This window comes from Pleurodeles waltl, chromosome 6 (genome assembly GCF_031143425.1).
Source record: "Pleurodeles waltl isolate 20211129_DDA chromosome 6, aPleWal1.hap1.20221129, whole genome shotgun sequence".
Classification (NCBI taxonomy): Eukaryota; Metazoa; Chordata; class Amphibia; order Caudata; family Salamandridae; genus Pleurodeles; species Pleurodeles waltl.
In genome coordinates this window covers 376,142,355-376,160,416 of record NC_090445.1, presented here as the reverse complement: position 1 = coordinate 376,160,416, position 18,062 = coordinate 376,142,355, and the positions used below count along the sequence as shown (strand labels likewise).

General features: G+C 48.8%; 1 protein-coding gene across 4 annotated transcripts in view; it reads left to right on the top strand.

The window, feature by feature from the left end:
- The window catches only part of SLC12A6 (solute carrier family 12 member 6), an 830,972-nt gene that overhangs the window by 730,300 nt on the left and 82,610 nt on the right, over nt 1-18,062 (top strand). For all 4 annotated transcript variants that reach the window (XM_069238301.1, XM_069238300.1, XM_069238303.1 and 1 more), the window contains one exon: nt 9,797-9,904. In XM_069238301.1, coding sequence (XP_069094402.1) covers nt 9,797-9,904 — 108 coding nt within the window. The remainder of the gene's footprint in view (nt 1-9,796; nt 9,905-18,062) is intronic.

Below are 18,062 nucleotides of genomic sequence, written 5' to 3'. Positions count from 1 at the left end.
CACAGTTTCCTTTCTTGGCATACAGATTCTTTCATTGGGAGTTCGTCATTAATTGACATAGAGATGCCTCTTTATTGGTACATTTTTCAATGGCAGTTTCTATAAGTGGCTCAGTGTTTTTGGTGCGAAAAACAGTCCCGAAAGAAACTGACGTCAGCCCGTTGGAAAGGGGATTATATGGACTCTGTTGACGTCACATCCGGTGGGATCCCTGCTATGAAGTTGCAAGAAGCCGTCTTCCGATGCTTAGAGGTACTGCTGGAAAAAATTTCCAGATCCAGTCTGCCACCTGGGGGAGTATTCGAAGATAAGGAATCTGCAGCTAGATTATGTCTCCACCAGATATGGCTTTACAGAAGGTCAGTAACTGTTAGCAAAAGGGCGAGTTCTGGGGGAGCACAGCACCATGTAGTAACATTTTTATTTAATTTACCAAACTCCAAACATCGGTTGCTCCCAGCCCACCCTCGTCTGGGGGAGCTGCAGTTTGAGGAAACCAGCATGTTGTCTTCTGGAGCCCCAAATGAGATCCAACAATATAGTATTCAGTGCCTTAGAGACAGCTCCGGGGGCTACGATTGGCAGATTCACGAAATAGTATAGTCATTTTCATAGCATCACCATCATAGCGAGTGCCACTCGACCTGTCACTGGCAGTGTGATCTAGTATTTCACCTGTGCTCTCAGGGCCCTAATGATCCTAAGCAGATTCACGTCTAATAGATGTGTGGATGATATATAAACCTGTATGCTCAGATATTGAAACTTGTGGCGTGCAACCGGTATGGTGTGTAAATCTAGGGACACTGAGGCGGTCATTCCAAGTCTGGCGGGCGGCGGTACCGCCATTTGGCCGCTACGCGGTCAAAAGACCGCAGCCGGCATTCCAACCTTCCCGCTGGGCCGGAGGGCGCTAACCATGTTAGCGCCCGCCGGCCCAGCGGGAAGGAGGCCTGCAACACAGAATGGAGCCGGCGGTGTTGCGGCCGTGCGACGGGTGCAGTTGCACCCGTCGCGCTTTTCACTGTCTGCTAGGCCAGTGGCATGGGCGGTGCAGGGGCCCCAAGACACCCGTTACCGCCAGCCTCTTCCTGGCGGTGACAACCGCCAGAAACAGGCTGGCGGTAAGGGGGTCAGAATCAGCTGCCATGGTGGATTCGCCCAGCCGGGGCAAAAACGGCGGAAAACCGCCGGCCCCGGTTTTCTGACCGCGGCTTTACCGCTGCGGTCAGAATGGGCTATGAAGCACCGCCAGCCTGTTGGCGGTGCTTCCGTCATCCGCGACCCTGGCGGTCATAGGCCGCCAGGGTCAGAATGACCCCCTGAGTCTGTTAGTAAATGAGGAGGTTTGTGATTTGGTATGACTGACCTGGAGCCACGATAAAAGACCAAAGGATTGAAGTATAGTAGAAATTGGTGTAAGATCCATGCTCAGGTCCCAAGTGTATACAACCATTTCATCTGTGTTTAATGAAATAGCATGGAGATGGGGTCTTCATGGAATACCCCAACCCGCAAGTTCTTGTCAAAGTTTCTGTGGCAGAGATCCTATTGCTAGGACGAATGGGGTGGAGAGGACTTACCGGTCTCATTCTGTGGGAAATTGAGTATTGTGAGGAAATATGTGCTCTGTTTTGGCTCTTGCAGTAGGCTTAGTATAGAGGAGTTTCACCCAGGCAATGAAGGTGGTGGAATCTTAAAGTTCTGTAGAACTGACCACACATAGTCCTAACCTAGTGAGTTGAATGTCTGTTGAAGGTCTAAGGAAAGGCAGCCCGCATTCAGCTAGGTGTAATGGGCAATCGCCATCACTTGGTAGAGTCTACGTATATTTAAAGCGGTCCATCTGTGCTGAATAAAGCAGCATTGGTGGAGGTGGATTGAGTCATGTAGGAGAGGGAGTGAGCAGTGCTCTAGCACCTTACTCAGTATTTTGTACTCAGTCATCAGGAGGAAGAGCGGCCCTTAGGAGGCTAGATTCGTGGGGACTCTGCCTGGTTTAAGAAGAGATGTGACTAATGTCTGGCAATGAGCCTGTTTCTAATGAGGCTTTGTAAATTTTTTCCTGGTGAGGGACCAAGTGGGAAGCAAACGTACAGTAGAATTCAATGGGCAATCCATCTATTTGTGGTATTTTATTATGCATCATATTGCTTATACCTTGGTGTATTTCAGTGTGTGTCAATGGTGCTTCCAGTTCTGCACAAGCTGCTGCAGATACTTACGGTGATCTCAAATTGCGCAGGAAGGTGTCTACCTCTCTGGAGGGATGGAAGGGCCTAGCTGCATACAGTGGGGTAGAATACTCTCTGAAGGCCTCATTTATCCCTAGTTGTGTATTGCAATGCTAGTTCGAGGGCATTAAAATAGATAGGTTTGGTGTGGGGGATATTGGTGGTCTCATCATGCGGGCTAGCAATGTGACCGCTATATCTCTTTCTTAAGTAGCTCAGTGCATTGAATTCTGTTTCCTGCAAATCATCTAGATGTGTAGGGTCATGTATCGACTGCAGTTCTAGGGACCCCAGGCATATAGGCAATGATTGGGGGTGAGGGAGAGAGCAGGAATATTCCTGCAATCCTGTGATACGGGCACGCCAAATATCTACTAAAGACCATGCAGGGAGGGCATGTGCCTGCCTAACAGAACCCACATTCTTTAGAGGTGGATGAGAACGGTCTAGGTTAATATCAAGAACTGCATTAAAATCTCCCCTATGAGACAGGGAAGATGTGACCATTCTGCCAGAACTGATGATATATGCTTTAAGAAGAAGTCTTGGTCTGTATTTGGGTCATACACATTACCTAGTACCAGCATTTACCCATCTAACAGTCCCTAAAAATATAATGGCCATTTACATTGTTTTAGTCCCTTTGACGTCAAGCAGTACTCCGGCTCTTAGCCATATAGCCACTCCTCAGGAAAATCCCAAGTAAGTGGTTGGAAGTAATTGACCCTTCCATTTGACCATAGTTTAAGGACCTTGGAAGCAGAGAGATGTGTTTATTGTAGGTAAACTATATTCACCTTACAGCAATGGAGTTGTGATAATATTCTATGATATTTAAGGATGGACCCTCATGCATCTGGCATTTCAAGTCAGTATTTTGTAATGTAAATCTGGTGACATGTCCAACTAGCTAAGTGTGCAAAAGTAGAGTCACCCCTACCTTAGTGGAGACCGTATAAGAGACGTTGGAGCATATACGGTGAAAAACAAGAATACAACATTTCCCCACTACTCGATCAACCGAAAAACGAGTGTTGGAACAAACTGGAATTGCCCAACTTGTTGAAACTGAAAGGTTCATTGTGCAATTGCTTTCGGGGAGGCTAATTAGCGATGTGCCTTTAAATATGATTAGACGTCAGGGGAGTACAATAAGAGTGCAGTAGGAGGCCTGTGTGTTTTGAGTGTGCAGGGTGCACCAGCCCTACTGCTATGCTAAACCGGAACCAGGAAATGGCAAGCATTGTAGTGAGCATCACATCTCCTGAGTACGAAAAAGCAAATACATTAAACTTCACAAACCCAGTTTGGAGTGCCCCGTGGATGTAGGAAGGGAGGGGAAAAAAGGCAGACGGATAATGGGGATAAGGAGAAGATAGGAACGGGGGTAACCTATCTGCTTTGGACATTGATGTGGGAAAGTACCCTCTTTCTGGCTTGGTTATCCCCACTTTTTTCCTGTTGTGTTTGTGTACACTGGGATCCTACTAACCAGGACCCCAGTGACTGTGCTCTCTCCTTTTAAATTTGGTTGCTTGGACCACACACATCCCACCTTTGACATACTGGTGCCCCCTTGTAAGTGCCTAGGATATGGTACCCAGATCCCCAGGGCATTGGGGCACCAGGGGTTCCCCATGGGCTGCAGCATGTATTATGCCACCCGTGGGAAGCCCATGCAAAGTATAACTGCAGGCCTGCCATTGCAGCCTGTGTGAAAGGGTACATGCACCCTTTTTCACTTCAGATCACTGCACCAGGTCACTGTATGTCTCCCCTATGGTAGACCCTCCTAGTCCAGTGGGCAGGGTACAAATACCTGTGTGTGAGGGCACCCCTGCATGAACAGAGGTGCCCCCGCAAACACCAGCTCCATTTTCATGTATTTTGTGAATGCGGGGACGCCATTTTACCAATGTACTGGGCATAGGTCACTACCTAGATACATAATGGTAACTCCGAACCTAGGCATGTTTGGTATCAAACATGTCGGAATCACACCCCAATACTGATTCCATGCACTCTGGGGGGTTCCTTAGAGGACCCTTAGCATTGCTCTTACCTGCTTTCTGGGTGGTTTCAGGCAGCCCAAGCTAATGACACCCCTCAGACAGGTTTCAACCCTTCTACTGCTTGGTCAGCTCAAGCCCAGGAAGGCTGAACAAAGGATTTCCTTTGGGAGAGGAGGGTAACACCCTCCCCCTTTGGAAATAGGTAATGCATGGCTTGGGATGGGTAGCCACCCCACGCACCTGGTATACTTCTTGCATAAACCAGACTGCACCGGTTCAGGGACCTCCAGTTCCTTCTCTGGCGTGTAACTGGACAATGGAAAGGGGAGTGACCACTCCACTGTCCATCACCACCCCCAAGGGTGGTGCCCAAGCTCCTCCAGAGAGTCCCTTGATTCTGCCATCTTGAATCCAAGGTGGGCAGAGGCCTCTGGGAGCATCTGAGTTGCTAGGTCAGGCAGGTGACGTCAGAGCCCCCTCCTGATAGGTGGTCACCTGGCTCGGTGACCAATCCCCCTTTTCAGGGCTATTTAGGGTCTCCCTCTTAGGTGGGTCCTCAGATTCGGATTGCAAGATTCCAGCAGGACTCCTCTGCAACCTCTACTTTGACTTCGGACCACTGGAACTGCGACTGGATCCTCCAGGAACCGACAATCTGCATCCACGACGAAGACTCTGCTTGCAACATTGTTTCCACAGCTCCTTCGAGCTTCTGCAACATTTCCCTGGCTGTGCATCCCCTGCGGCAAGTCTTCAGCCTGCATGAAAAGGAAGAAGGCATCTCCCTTGAAGTGATGGAGTCACTCCCCTGCATCCGCAGGCACCAACTGCAATGACGACCGGCTGCGTGGATCCCCTCTCATCCTGAGCTGCGTGGATCCTGCATCACAGGTGGTGGTCTGGAGTGGTCCCCTTGGTTCTCTCTCCCAGCTGTCCAACTTTGGTGAAGGTAACCCATTCATTGCCTTCCCACTCAGGACAGTACCCATGTGCATCGCCTCTCTCACAGCTACCAAGGCTTGTTGGAATCTCCTCCAAGGGATCTTCAGGCTTCCTGTAGCCCCAGCACTCTTCCCTTTGACGCACAGATCTCTGCGTGCTTCTCCTGCAGCATAGGACCCTTCTTCAGTTGTGCTGCGTGGGCTCCTCTGCAACTCCTGGTTCCTCTTCCAGTGAGTCTCCTGTGGGGGCTGCCTTTTCTTCTGTGGACTCTCTGCCTTGCTGGTCCCTGGCAGCTCAACTTTTCGTCCACCACGACTTCTGTCATTGCCAAGGCTTGTTGGTGGCTTTTCCACTCCACAGACAGACTGCAATCTTCCATCCGGTGTGGGACGTCGACAGCATCCTCCAGGAACTCTTCTCTGGCTCCACGGCTGCATTGCTGACTGTCTTTGTCCTACTGTCGACCAACTCCTGCAACCACAGACGGTGGGTAATGGCTCCTGCCACCACCGGACACTCCTGCGACTTCTGGACTTGGTCCCCTTCTTTTTCAGGTCTTCCTCTTCAGGAATCCACCGCTGGTTTCTTGCAGTCTTGTCTGTGTGTTGCATTATCTTCTTTTTAGTCCTTCTTGGTGGTTTGAGGAAAATCCAGGGCTTACTCCTTTCTTCCTGGTCGCCGGGGGGCACTGTGGTACATACCTTTGGGGTTTCCTAGTTCCCCCAGCTCACCTCTACACATTCCACTTAACTAGGTGGGGTTCCTGCATTCGCATTCCATTTTTTAGTATATGTTTTGGGCTCCCCTAAGGTCACTATTTCTTATTGCTATTTGCACTGTTTTCTACTGCTTTTGTGCATATTTCTGTTTACTAATGGATATCTAGTGTGTTACCTCCTATTGGAGGGTTGCCTTGATTTTTGTAACACTAAGGGGGTCATTTTGACCTTGGCGGACGGCGGAGGCCGTCCGCCAAGGTACCGCCGCTGAATGACCGCACCGCGGTCAAAAGACCACGGCGGCCATTCAGATATTTCCTCTGGGCCGGCGGGCGCTATCCAAAAGAGCGCCCGCCGGCCCAGAGGAAATGCCCCTGCAACGAGGACGCCGGCTCAGAATTGAGCCGGCGTAGTTGCAGGGGTGCGACGGGTGCAGTTGCACCCGTCGCGTATTTCAGTGTCTGCTTAGCAGACACTGAAATACTTTGCGGGGCCCTCTTACGGGGGACCCTGCAGTGCCCATGCCAGTGCCCATGGGCATGGGCACTGCAGGGGCCCCCAGGGGCCCCGCGGCACCCCCTACCGCCATCCTGTTCCTGGCGGGAGACCCGCCAGGAACAGGATGGCGGTAGGGGGTGTCAGAATCCCCATGGCTGCGGAGCGCGCTCCGCAGCCATGGAGGATTCACAAGGGCAGTGGTAAACCGGCGGGAGACCGCCGGTTTACCCTTTCTGGCCGCGGCTGAACCGCCGCGGTCAGAATGCCCTCGGGAGCACCGCCAGCCTGTTGGCGGTGCTCCCGAGGCCGGTCTCCCTTGTGGTCACCGGCCGCCAGGGTCAGAATGACCCCCTAAGTGTTGTCTTTCATGTGTGCAAGTGCTGTGTTACTACAGCGGTATTGTATGAGCTTTGCATGGCTCCTAGATGAGCCTTGGCTGCTCATTCACAGCTACCTCTAGAGAGCCTGGCTTCTAGACACTGCCTACACTACACTAATAGGGTATACCTGGACATGGTATCAGGTGCAGGTACCTTAGACATCCACCACCCACCAGATCAGCCTCCTACAATTGATTCATGATGATACAGAGCACAGTCTGGTTGTCATAACAGATCATTATTAAATCATAGTATCTGCAGTTTGTGGTGTCACAGAAGGAAACCAAGTCAGATTCCACACTTGTGGATGAGTTAGATGGGGCTGATCCTGCTGCATCTTTAAAGTGGACATTGTTGCTATCACAGCACATCTTCCCTCCAAGTCTGTTGGGGAGAGGAGGCTGCTCTTGAGAAATGCCAAAGGGAGGTTCCCTGACCGCACCAAGGAGGCCCGCACACACCACCAGAGGACAACTCTGATAGGGGTCGGGCGATGATGTGCGTTAGAGTAGTGTTGTTTAAGCCAGTCCCATATGGCCTCTGGGGTATCAAAAAACAGGGATCGAGGGTTGTGGACAACTTGGAGGTGTGCAGGGTACAACAGAGCATACAAAAGTCCTTCTGCTCTCAGCTGCCTCTTGGCCGCCAAAAAGGACGCACAGCAGAGTTGAACTTCCAGATTGTAGTCCGGAAAGAGGAATACAGTGACATTGTCTACTGCTATAGGGGCATTTTCCCTGGGCTTCCACATCAAAACGTTGCCGTATTTGAGGACGCGCACCACAATGGGACGCGGTGGTACTGAAGGCGGAGAGCTACGTGCTGGTACTCTGTGTGCCCGCTCCTCTGTGAACATGGCTAAGAGCCCTAGCGGAGCTGTCGCCAGCTGAAACTATTGTTCACGTTGTTACAGCGTGCGTGGCAATTGGCATCCTCCACTCTGTCTTGCAGGGTGGTAATCTGCCTTTGAAGCTCAGCAATTGTAGCTGCTTGCGATGACTGTTGTGAGGACTAACGAGGATAATGTAGTTTCAGCTGTTTTCACCTTTTCGGCAAGTTTACAATGGTCATTGCAAAGCAGGCCAAGATCTGCTGCCAACAAGTCTATGCAGTGTTCAATAGCACTTCTAGATTTACTGTTTTCCTGTAAGATAATGCCCAACTTGTCTGGTGGGGAGATGAAATTGTGGGTGGAATACTATTGTTAGAGTGTTTGTTGCTGGCAGATTCGCCATTGCAAAAAGGATGCTTGTTCCGCCTGTGTTGACCCCTTCATGGGTTTAGTGCACCCCATGATGGACTTTGAGGCGCCACCCCTGGTAGGCCAGCAGCTCGAGAAGCACTGCACGTCAGCTACTGTGCAGTAGTCAGGCCTTATATTAATGTCTCTAGGTTGAGATCCCTGGAGATAGACCGGAGAGTGGCACAATTCAGTCTTAGAGGTTAAAGAGGAGTACAGTGTTGGGTACAACACACGACGCCGCAGGCAGGTGGTAGGGCCAAGGTTAGGTAGGAACAACAAAACAGGACAAGTGTCTGCAGTGAGGAGACCCCAGATGTGCTGGCTGAAGGAGGCACACCTAAGTTCCACTTGTATCAAATGCTATTTTGAAAGCGTTGGTTTCTAAGTATGAGCAACCAACCTGTCCACCAGGCTGAATAACAACTAAAGGACCAGACAATCCTACCTCGAAATGCAGGTAGAGAGACAGGATTTCTGCTCAAGCCAGTCCATACAGGGCAGGTTTCTAGGTAAGAAACAGGGCCATACCGAGCCTGATTTGCTGCCCCCCTCCACCCCCAGCACCTGCAGTAATGTGGTGGAATTTCCAGGTCTGGGGGTGCGCTATTCCGGGAAACGCCATGCTGCTCATTAGGACTCAGGGGATCAAAAGTGCAGGTCCAGTGCTGGTCACTTCAGGGTACCTGAGACCGAGGGAGTGCAGCGCACTATGCATCTCAGCGCGACAGTCGGACCGAGACAGCACCCAGCACAGGCTTCCAGTAGGGCAGAAGGGGGCATCCCAGACCAGCGTCCAATCACAGCCAAAGACAACAGCAGGTCCGAAATCCAACCCCTGAAGCCAGGCCCGCCGTACGCAGCAAAGTTACGGCTTCCCCCTCACTTCTGTGGCTCCGGCTTCAGAATCGCAGCACTCCCACACTGATGACCACGCTGCTGTACCGGGGGCCTCGGGCCTCTCCAATGCAATCAGGCACTCCGGAGCCCAGATGGTCACATTGTCACAGTAAGGTTGAATTAAATGGGGGGGGGGGGGCACACTGAAATCATTTGCGGGGGTAGTCACACGCCCATGGCTTGCCTCACAACAGGGCTGTCCAGTGGAAGGAAGCGCAGCGACATGCAACCCCAGATATTTCAAGTCACCAGGCCACACCTCATGCTGCGTCACTGGCTGCTGCCATGGGGGTCGCCTGTAGTGTCTGGCGACCACAGGAACTGACCCAGCGGTTCAGCAGACGGACCCTGGCCTCACAAGCATTGCTACATTCTCCCTGTAGTTCTGGTTTTATTTCTAGAAGCAGTGCTGGTTTTCTGAAATGTTTTGAGAAAATGATTATTTATTTATTTTAATTTCACATGCATGTACATCTTCGATAGATTTAGTTACACACTATTTTCTATCCTGTAGGATAGAAGTTGTTCTTTCTATCTCTCCCACTCACAAAAGAAAATGAAGACTACCATATTTAGCCATTTCCTATTTAGAGATCTTTAAATATAGGTTTTTGAACACACAGACGTGGCAGTCTGGAATGCAGTAGTTCGTAAAGAAAGTGAAAAGCGATCCAAAAGCCTGATTGCTCAGGTTCTATATGATGATGTAATCTGAAAATATGACTAGAAAACTAATGCCACAGGTAAGTAGCCACTTCCTAATCATTCACGCTTGATTTTATTTGTTAGGTTGTATATTTATGTCCTTTTACATTTCTGCTAATTGTCAGTTTAGTAAACTCCTCCTCATGCGTCTTTGTATTTCCTGCAGCACGACAGTGACATATCAGCATACACCTATGAGCGTACTCTAATGATGGAGCAGCGGTCTCAGATGCTGAGACAGATGCGCCTGTCCAAGTCTGACCGGGAAAAAGAGGTAAGAATGCCCTTTCTTCATTTTTCTTCACTTAATTTACCTCATCTAGGCTAGAGTCATCAGTAGTGCTCATCAAATTAAAATGTCATCCTGTGATTCAAAATTGTGGTACCTAACAAGTGGTGATCCATAGTATAGTAAAAACATCCTCTTTGGAACCTTTGTCGTTTTTTTTTTTTAAACGGTAAACAAAACATTCTTCATTTTACCAAATATAATAGCCACCAAAGTTGTTATTATGGCTTTCAGTAATAAGTCTAAAAATTTAATAAACCCACTTTTGTATTTGAACAAGTTTTTTTTTCTCAAGATAAATATTTTAAAAAGTGTGTGTATATATAAATAATATGTTTACATTTATGTCCTACTTTTTTATTACTTTTGATTTAAAGAAACAACGGCCCCTACAGGAAAATAATTAGTCTTGGATACCAGAGATTAACGGAGTTATGGCACAATGTGTTAATATGTCAGATTTAAAAGCACAATATTTATTAACAATCAAAATAGTGGGTAGCACCCAAATAACAAACATAAACAAAAGTGACAAATATAAAAAAATAAAATCCATTTATATCACATCTTAGATATCCATGAAACATCCCTATTGATTTAAATATACAGTAAAGACAGTGTTTCAATCCATTCAAAGTGTAAGGATCATTATCAGGACACATAAGAATCAATGCCTGAGATGCAACTGTTTAGCAAGTGGTGAGAAGAACCAGGCATATTAAGTAATGTATTAATCTCAATCGAGAGAAGGTAGAGCCCCCAAAGTCCACTAATTAGGGCAGGATGCTCGAGAGCGCACCACTGAAAACAGGTGGGAGCCTGAAAGCACACCTGCAAGGATCACTGTTACACAAACCCTGTGCGCCGGTACAAGACAAAGAGTTGGCGTGATTATAAGCAGCCAATAATATCAGTCGGAGGCAGTATACTCTCCTCAATCATTTCTATAAATAAAAAGCAATATGCCAAAAAGTCCCACTGCAAGAAGCACAACAATCTCAACATGTCTACAGGGGATCATGTCTGCCTCTGTCAAAGTGTGCTCGTGTAACAGCATGTCTTGCAGACAGGCTTTCAAGTCATTTCTCATCTCATTTGTGATTCCAGTAATCATGGCTGCTGTCTTTGACAAGTGTCATTTCTTTGGTGTGACAGTGTCTGCTAAGGACTACAATGATGTGAGTGGTCTGCCTTCTAGAGACACTACTAATCACACTACTAAGAACTATAATAATATCTGTTAGGAGATCTCTTAGAACACTGACGAAAGAATAAGGGATTTGCCTCCAAGGCAAGGGGGGGGAAAGCTTGGAGAGTAATCTGCCACTGCTCATACTGGGCCCATTTTGATGGAAATAGAAAGAGGGTGACCTTCTTCCTCTCCTGCGTCTCAAGGGATCAAGTCACCTACCCCAACCCCAGTCTTTAACCCCCAAACCAAGTCATCTAAGCTTGGACGGACAGTTGCAAGCAGCTAGTACATCAGCCTTCTGAGAAGTATAATGTGATAGTATGCACTATCAATATTATCCATAAATTACTCCTGGTTGGCATAAAGAACTCTTGATGTGGAGATCTGCATTGATTATAGTGTTTACTGCCATTGCGGCAGTGTCAAAAGCATAGTTCTCTCGTTGGGGATTTCCGTGTATAGTCATAAGTACTGAATAGTCCCGCCCATGTGGGAGGGCCCTGGAGCACTTCTTCAAAATATCTTAAGTGGAAGTTTTTGCCTTTCTTCGGTAATGACTTTAAAGTCACATAAGAAAAGGACAGATATTGCAGCCTATGTACCTAGGCTACACTGGCTGAGCTCTTTGTTTTAAATCAACGCAAGGGTCAGCACACTATAATTTGGGAGTAATTTGTTCACAGAATGAATCTCATTCTCAGACCCCTTTTATATGATAACAGTGAAGGAAAGGAGGACAGACTAGCCTCATAGGCTGCCATTATATGGCTAAAAAAGATCCTGTGCCTTTAAGAACTCAGAGACCACCAGTCTTCCATCATGCACAGCTGATTGCAGTTGTTTCAGCTCTTTTTTCCGGCTCTTGCTGACAAGACCCTGGAGCAATTACCTTCAGGAAGTAAGTCAGCATCAAGGAAGGAAGTAAGGAAGGTCGATGTCGATCACCATTTCTGACTCTTCAGGAATACAGGAAGCACAGCGAAAGTGTAGAAGAATCTACAGTTCACCAGACTCTTTCACTATTATGCTCCTATTCTCCATCAAGGGAGCCGCCAGCTGACCTTCCTCCAGTGCTATCTACGTTTCCTCCCCCTTAACTGATTCTTCCACCTCCTACAGCACTAGGACCTAGAATGTCTTCTCCTATACCACCTCCACCACCAACGGCCCCCACAAGCCCCATACCGGGGCCTTCTTCAGGACATCGTTCAAGGCACCACTCCAGACTTCGTTGCCAGAGTATAAGGCGTTCCCCTCAATGTCAAAATACCATAGATATTGTCACAGAAGTTCCCAATCCAGGCACTCCCCTGATACTTCCTCCTCAAGTACAGGGAGATATTCACCAACTCTCCAGATTCTCCACCTCAACGGGTCTCACCAGTGGATGACATTTCAACTTTCCAAGAAGTATTAGTACGAGGTGCTAATAAGTTAAACATTCCAATGTCGACGCCTACTCCGACAACACTGGTAATTTGGTAACTGCCTTATTAAACAGATATGACAGATCCCTCTGGGAATCGCTACAACAGTTTGTTGACTATCTCCCCAGAGATAAAAGAGAGGTGTAGAAAGTTGGCTCTGTATATACTATCTCAAAGTGAGAGATAGTGTGCACAGAGTCCAAGGGTTCCCCTTAGAGGTCAGATAGTGGCAAAATTAGATAATTCTAATGCTCTATTTTGTGGTAGTGTTCGAGCAGTAGGCTTATCAGAGGGTAGTGTTAAGCATTTGTTGTACACACACAGGCAATAAATGAGGAACACACACTCAAAGACTTAACTCCAGCCCAATAGGTTTTTATATAGAAAAATAGCTTTTCTTAATTTATTTTTAGAACCACAAGTTCAAGATTTGAAGTAAATACATAAAATGCAAGGTACTCCACACAGGTAAGTTAGGAACTTTGAATTAAAGCAATAACATATACAGTCTTTGTTAAAATGGCAATAAGCTATTTTAAAAGTAGACAGTGCAAAAATCAACAGTTCCTGGGGAGGAAAGTATTGGTTAGATTGTGAGGTAAGTAAGACACTTACAAGTGTCAGTTCCTGGGCATGAGGCAGCCCACCGTTGGGGTTTCAAAGCAACCCCAAAGTTACCACACCAGCAGCTCAGGGCCGGTCAGGTGCAGATGTCAAAGAGGTGCCCAAAACACATAGGCGCCTATGGAGAACAGGGGTGCTCCAGTTCCAGTCTGCCAGCAGGTAAGTACCCGCATCCTCGGGGGCAGACCAGGGGAGTTTTGTAGAGCACTGGAGGGGGACACAAGTAGGCACAAAACACACCCTCAGTGGCGCAGGAGCTGCGGGTGCAGAGTGCAAAGCAGGCGTTGGGTTTTGTATTGGTTTCAATGGAGGGACCCAGGGGTCACTCCAGGGGCTTCTTGGGCCAGCCACCACCTGGACTAGGGAGAGGGTCGCCTGGGGGTCACTCCTACACTGAGGTTTGGTTCCTTCAGGTCCTGGGGGCAGCGGGTACAGTTCTTGGTCCAGGCGTCGGGTCCCTTGTTACAGGCAGTCGCGGTCAGGGGGAGCATCTGGATTCTCTCTGCAGGCATCGCCGTGAGTTTCCAGGAGGGCTGTCTCGAGCTACTCACGGGGTCGCAGTCGCCGGGGAGTCCTCCCTGTGGTGTTGGTTCTCTGGATCTCGAGCTGGGGGCGTTGGGTGCAGAGTGTGAAGTCTCACGCTTCCGGCGGGAAGAGTGAAGTTCTTTAAAGTTGCAAGAAAGTTGCTAAGTTATTGTTGAAATTGAGCAGAGCCGCTGCTCACGGGATTTCTTGGTCCTTTGGTCCAGGGCAGTCCTCTGAGGCTTCAGAGGTCGCTGGTCCCTGTCGGATGCGAAGCTGGTTGCAGGTTTTCGAGTCAGGAGACGGGCCTCTATAGCTGGGGCCAAAGCAGTTGTTGTCTTCCGTCTTCTCTGCAGGGCTTGTAGGTCAGCAGTCCTTCTTGTTTCTTCAGGTTGCAGGAATCTGATTTCCTGGGTTCTTCGGTGCCCCTAAATACTACATTTAGGGGGGTGTTTAGGTCTGGGAGAGCAGTAGTCAATGGCTACTGTTCTGGAGGGTGGCTACACCCTCTTTGTGCCTCCTCCCTGTGGTGAGGGGGGCACATCCCTAATCCTATTGGGGGAATCCTCCAAAACTAAGATGGAGGATTTCTAAAGGTAGGGGTCACCTCAGCTCAAGGCACCTTAGGGGCTGCCCTGACTGGTGGGTGACTCCTCCTTGTTTTTCTAATTATCTCCTCCAGCCTTGCCGCCAAAAGTGGGGGCAGTGGCCGGAGGGGCGGGCATCTCCACTAGCTGGAATGCCCTGTGGCGCTGTAACAAAAGGGGTGAGCCTTTGAGGCTCACCGCCAGGTGTTACAGTTCCTGCAGGGGGAGGTGAGAAGCACCTCCACCCAGTACAGACTTTGTTCCTGGCCACAGAGTGACAAAGGCACTCTCCCCATGTGGCCAGCAGCTCGACTGGTTGTGGCAGGCTGGCAGAAACTGGTCAGCCCCACAGTAGAAGTCGGATTGGTATTCAGGGGGTATTCAGAGGACTTTAATGAGATTCTTGGTGATTCTTGGTGAAGGCTTATTAGTATCCTACGTAATCATTAGTGGAGCTGCAGACTCCTCTCTCCTGTCGGCACATGATACTGCCATTGTGTCCTTCTCCTGAAGACATTCCTGGCTCAGGCTCACCTCTCTGAAACCAGAATACTCAATTTGCCATTCTCAGGTACTACTCTCTTTGGTTCTCACATGCATGATGAAATGACGAGGATGAAAGTAGAGAAACCAAAAGACTCTAGAAAAACTTTTCAGGCCTTTCCTATGCCACTTCTCTTCACTGAGGGTTCAAAACCCTTCTTTGGTATCAGGATCGCCAACAGTCGGGTACACAATCTTAGCAGTACCAACGATCCTACCAGCCCTACGAGAGGAGGCAAGCTTGAGGACGATCAAACCGGCAACCTGCTCAGGGAAGCAAAGAGCCCACAGAATCAAAACCCTGAATCATCTCTTCCCCCTTTTCCATTAACCACTCTGGTAGGGGGAAGAATCTGGCGATACTTGTAAGAGTAGCAAAACATCACACAAAACGTGTGGGTGCTGGATATTGTTTGTAGGAAAGTACCATCTTGCTTGGCATTTTACCCCCAGGGCTCATAGTTTGTGGCCTGAATGTGTGTACCTGTGTAGTGACTAACTGTTTCACTGAGGCTCTGCTAACCAGAACCTCAGTGCTTATGCTCTCTCTGCCTTTAAAATTGTCACTATAGGCTAGGGACCATTTTTACCAATTCTAATTGGCACACTGGAACACCCTTATAATTCCCTAGTATGTGGGACCTAGGTACCCAGGGTTCCAGGATAACACTATGGGCTGCAGCATTTCTTTTGCCACCCATAGGGAGCTCAGACAAATCTTACACAGGACTGCCACTGCAGCCTGAGTAAAATGACGCACACATTATTTCACAGCCATTTTTCACTGCACTTAATTAACTTATAAGTCACCTATATGTCTAGCCTTCACTTGCTGAAGGTTAGGTGCAAAGTTACTTAGTGTGAGGGCACCCTTGCACTACCAATTTGCCCCCACATAGTTCTGGGCCAATTTCCCCGGACTTTGTGAGTGCTGAGACGCCATTACACGCGTGCACTACATATAGGTCAATACCTATATGTAGCTTCACAATGGTAACTCTGAATATGGCCATGTAACATGTCTAAGATCATGGAATTGTCCCTCCATGCCAAATCTGGTATTGGGGTGCCAATTCCATGCATCCCCGGGGCCCCACTATGGACCACGGGTACTGCCAAACTAGCTCTCTGGGGATTTCTCTGCAGCTACCGCTGCTGCCACCCCACAGAAAGGGTTCTGCCCTCCTGTGGTCTGGGCAGCCCAGTCCCAGGAAGGCAGAACAAAGAATTTCCTCTGAGAGAGGGTGTTGAACCCTCTCACTTTGGAAATAGGTGTTTAAAGGCTGGGGAGGGGTAACCTCTCCCAGCCTCTGGAAATGCTTTGAAGGGCACAGATGGTGCCCATCTTGCATAAGCCAGTCTCCAACGGTTTAGGGAACCCCCAGTTCCTGCTCTGGTGCGAAACTGGACAAAGGAAAGTGGAGTGACCACTCCCCTGTCCATCACCACCCCAGGGGTGGTGCCCAGAGCTCCTCCAGTGTGTCACAGACCTCTGCCATCTTGAATCCAGAGGTGTGACAGCACTCTGGAGGCCTCTGAGTGGCCAGTGCCAGCAGGTGACGTTAAAGACCCCTCCTGATAGGTGCTTATCTGACTAGGTGGCCAGTCCTCCTCTGAGGGCTATTTAAGGTCTCTCCTGTGGGCTTTTCCTCAGATAACGACTTGCAAGAATTCACCAGAGTTCCTCTGCCCCTCTCTCTTAGACTTCTGCCAAGGATCGACCGCTGACTGCTCCGGTACGCCTGCAAAACTGCAACAAAGTAGCAAGAAGACTACCAGCAACATTGTAGCGCCTAATCCTGCCGGCTTTCTCGACGGTTTCCTGGTGGTGCATGCTTTGGGGGCTGCCTACCTTCATCCTGCACTGGAAGCCACAAAGAAATCTCCGGTGGGTTGACGGAATCTTTCCCCTGCTCCAGCAGGTACCAACTTCAGCATCACCGGTACTCTGGGACCCCGCTCATCCTGACAAGCGTGACCCCTGGAACCCAGGTGGTAGACCCAAGTAACCCAGACTGTCCAGTGGCCCTTCTGTCCAAATGTGGAGGAGGTAAGTTCTTGCCTCCCCTCTCCAGACAGTAATCATGTGCACCGCGTGAACTGCAGCTGCTAGGGCTTCTGTGCACATTTCCAAGGAATCTTTCGTGCACAGCCAAGCCCAGGTCCCCAGTAGTCCGTCCTGCATTGCTCAACTCCCTGAGTTGACCTCCAGCTTCGTGGGACCCTCTTTTGTAGTGTTGAGACGACCGCCGTGTTCACTCTCCTCGAACCCGTGTTTAAGGACTTTTGCGGGTGATACCTTCTTGTGCCTTGGCTCTCTATGTTGCTGAGGGCCCCCTCTGTCTCCTTTCCCAAGTGGCGACATCCTGGTCCTTCCTAGGCCCGGGTAGCACCCTTTTTCGTCAGCTGCGACTCTTGCAGCTAGCAAGGTTTGTTTGCGGTCTTTTGCCAAAGAAGCAACTCTACGTCCTCCAGCACTCCGTGGGACATCTTCTGCACGAAGAAGTTCCTGGCACCTTTCTTTGTTGCAGAATCTTCAGCTTCTTCCATCCGAAGACAGCCATTGTGCACCTTCATCCAGGGTTTAGTGGGCTCCTGCCCCCCCTGGACACTTTCACGTCTCTTGGACTTGGTCCCCTTTCTTTGCAGGTCCTCAGGTCCAGGAATCCGTCTTCACTGCTTTTCAGTCTGTTCTGGTCTTTGCAAAATCCTCTATCACGACTTTATTGTGTTTCTGGGGAAATAGTAGTACTTTACTCCTAATTTCCAGGGTTTTTGGGTGGGGTATCTTGGACACCCTTAGTGTTTTCTTACACTCCCAGTGACCCCCTACACACTACACTACTCTGGGGGTCCATTTGTGGTTCGCATTCCACTTTCTTAGTATATGGTTTGTTTGCCCCTAGGCCTATTGCATCCTATTGTATTCTATAGTGTTTGCACTACTTTTCTAACTGTTTTCTTACCTGATTTTGGTTTGTGTGTATATTTTGTGTATTTTACTTACCTCCTAAGGGAGTATCTCAGGTGAGATGTTTTTGGCACATTGTCACTAAAATAAAGTACCTTTATTTTTAGTAACCCTGATTATTGTGTTTCTTATGATATAGTACCTATATGATATAAGTGGTATAGTAGGAGCTTTGCATGTCTCCTACTTCAGCCTAAGCTGCTCTGCTGTAGCTACCTCTATCAGCCTAAGCTGCTAGAACACTACTAATCTACTAATAAGGGATAACTGGACCTGG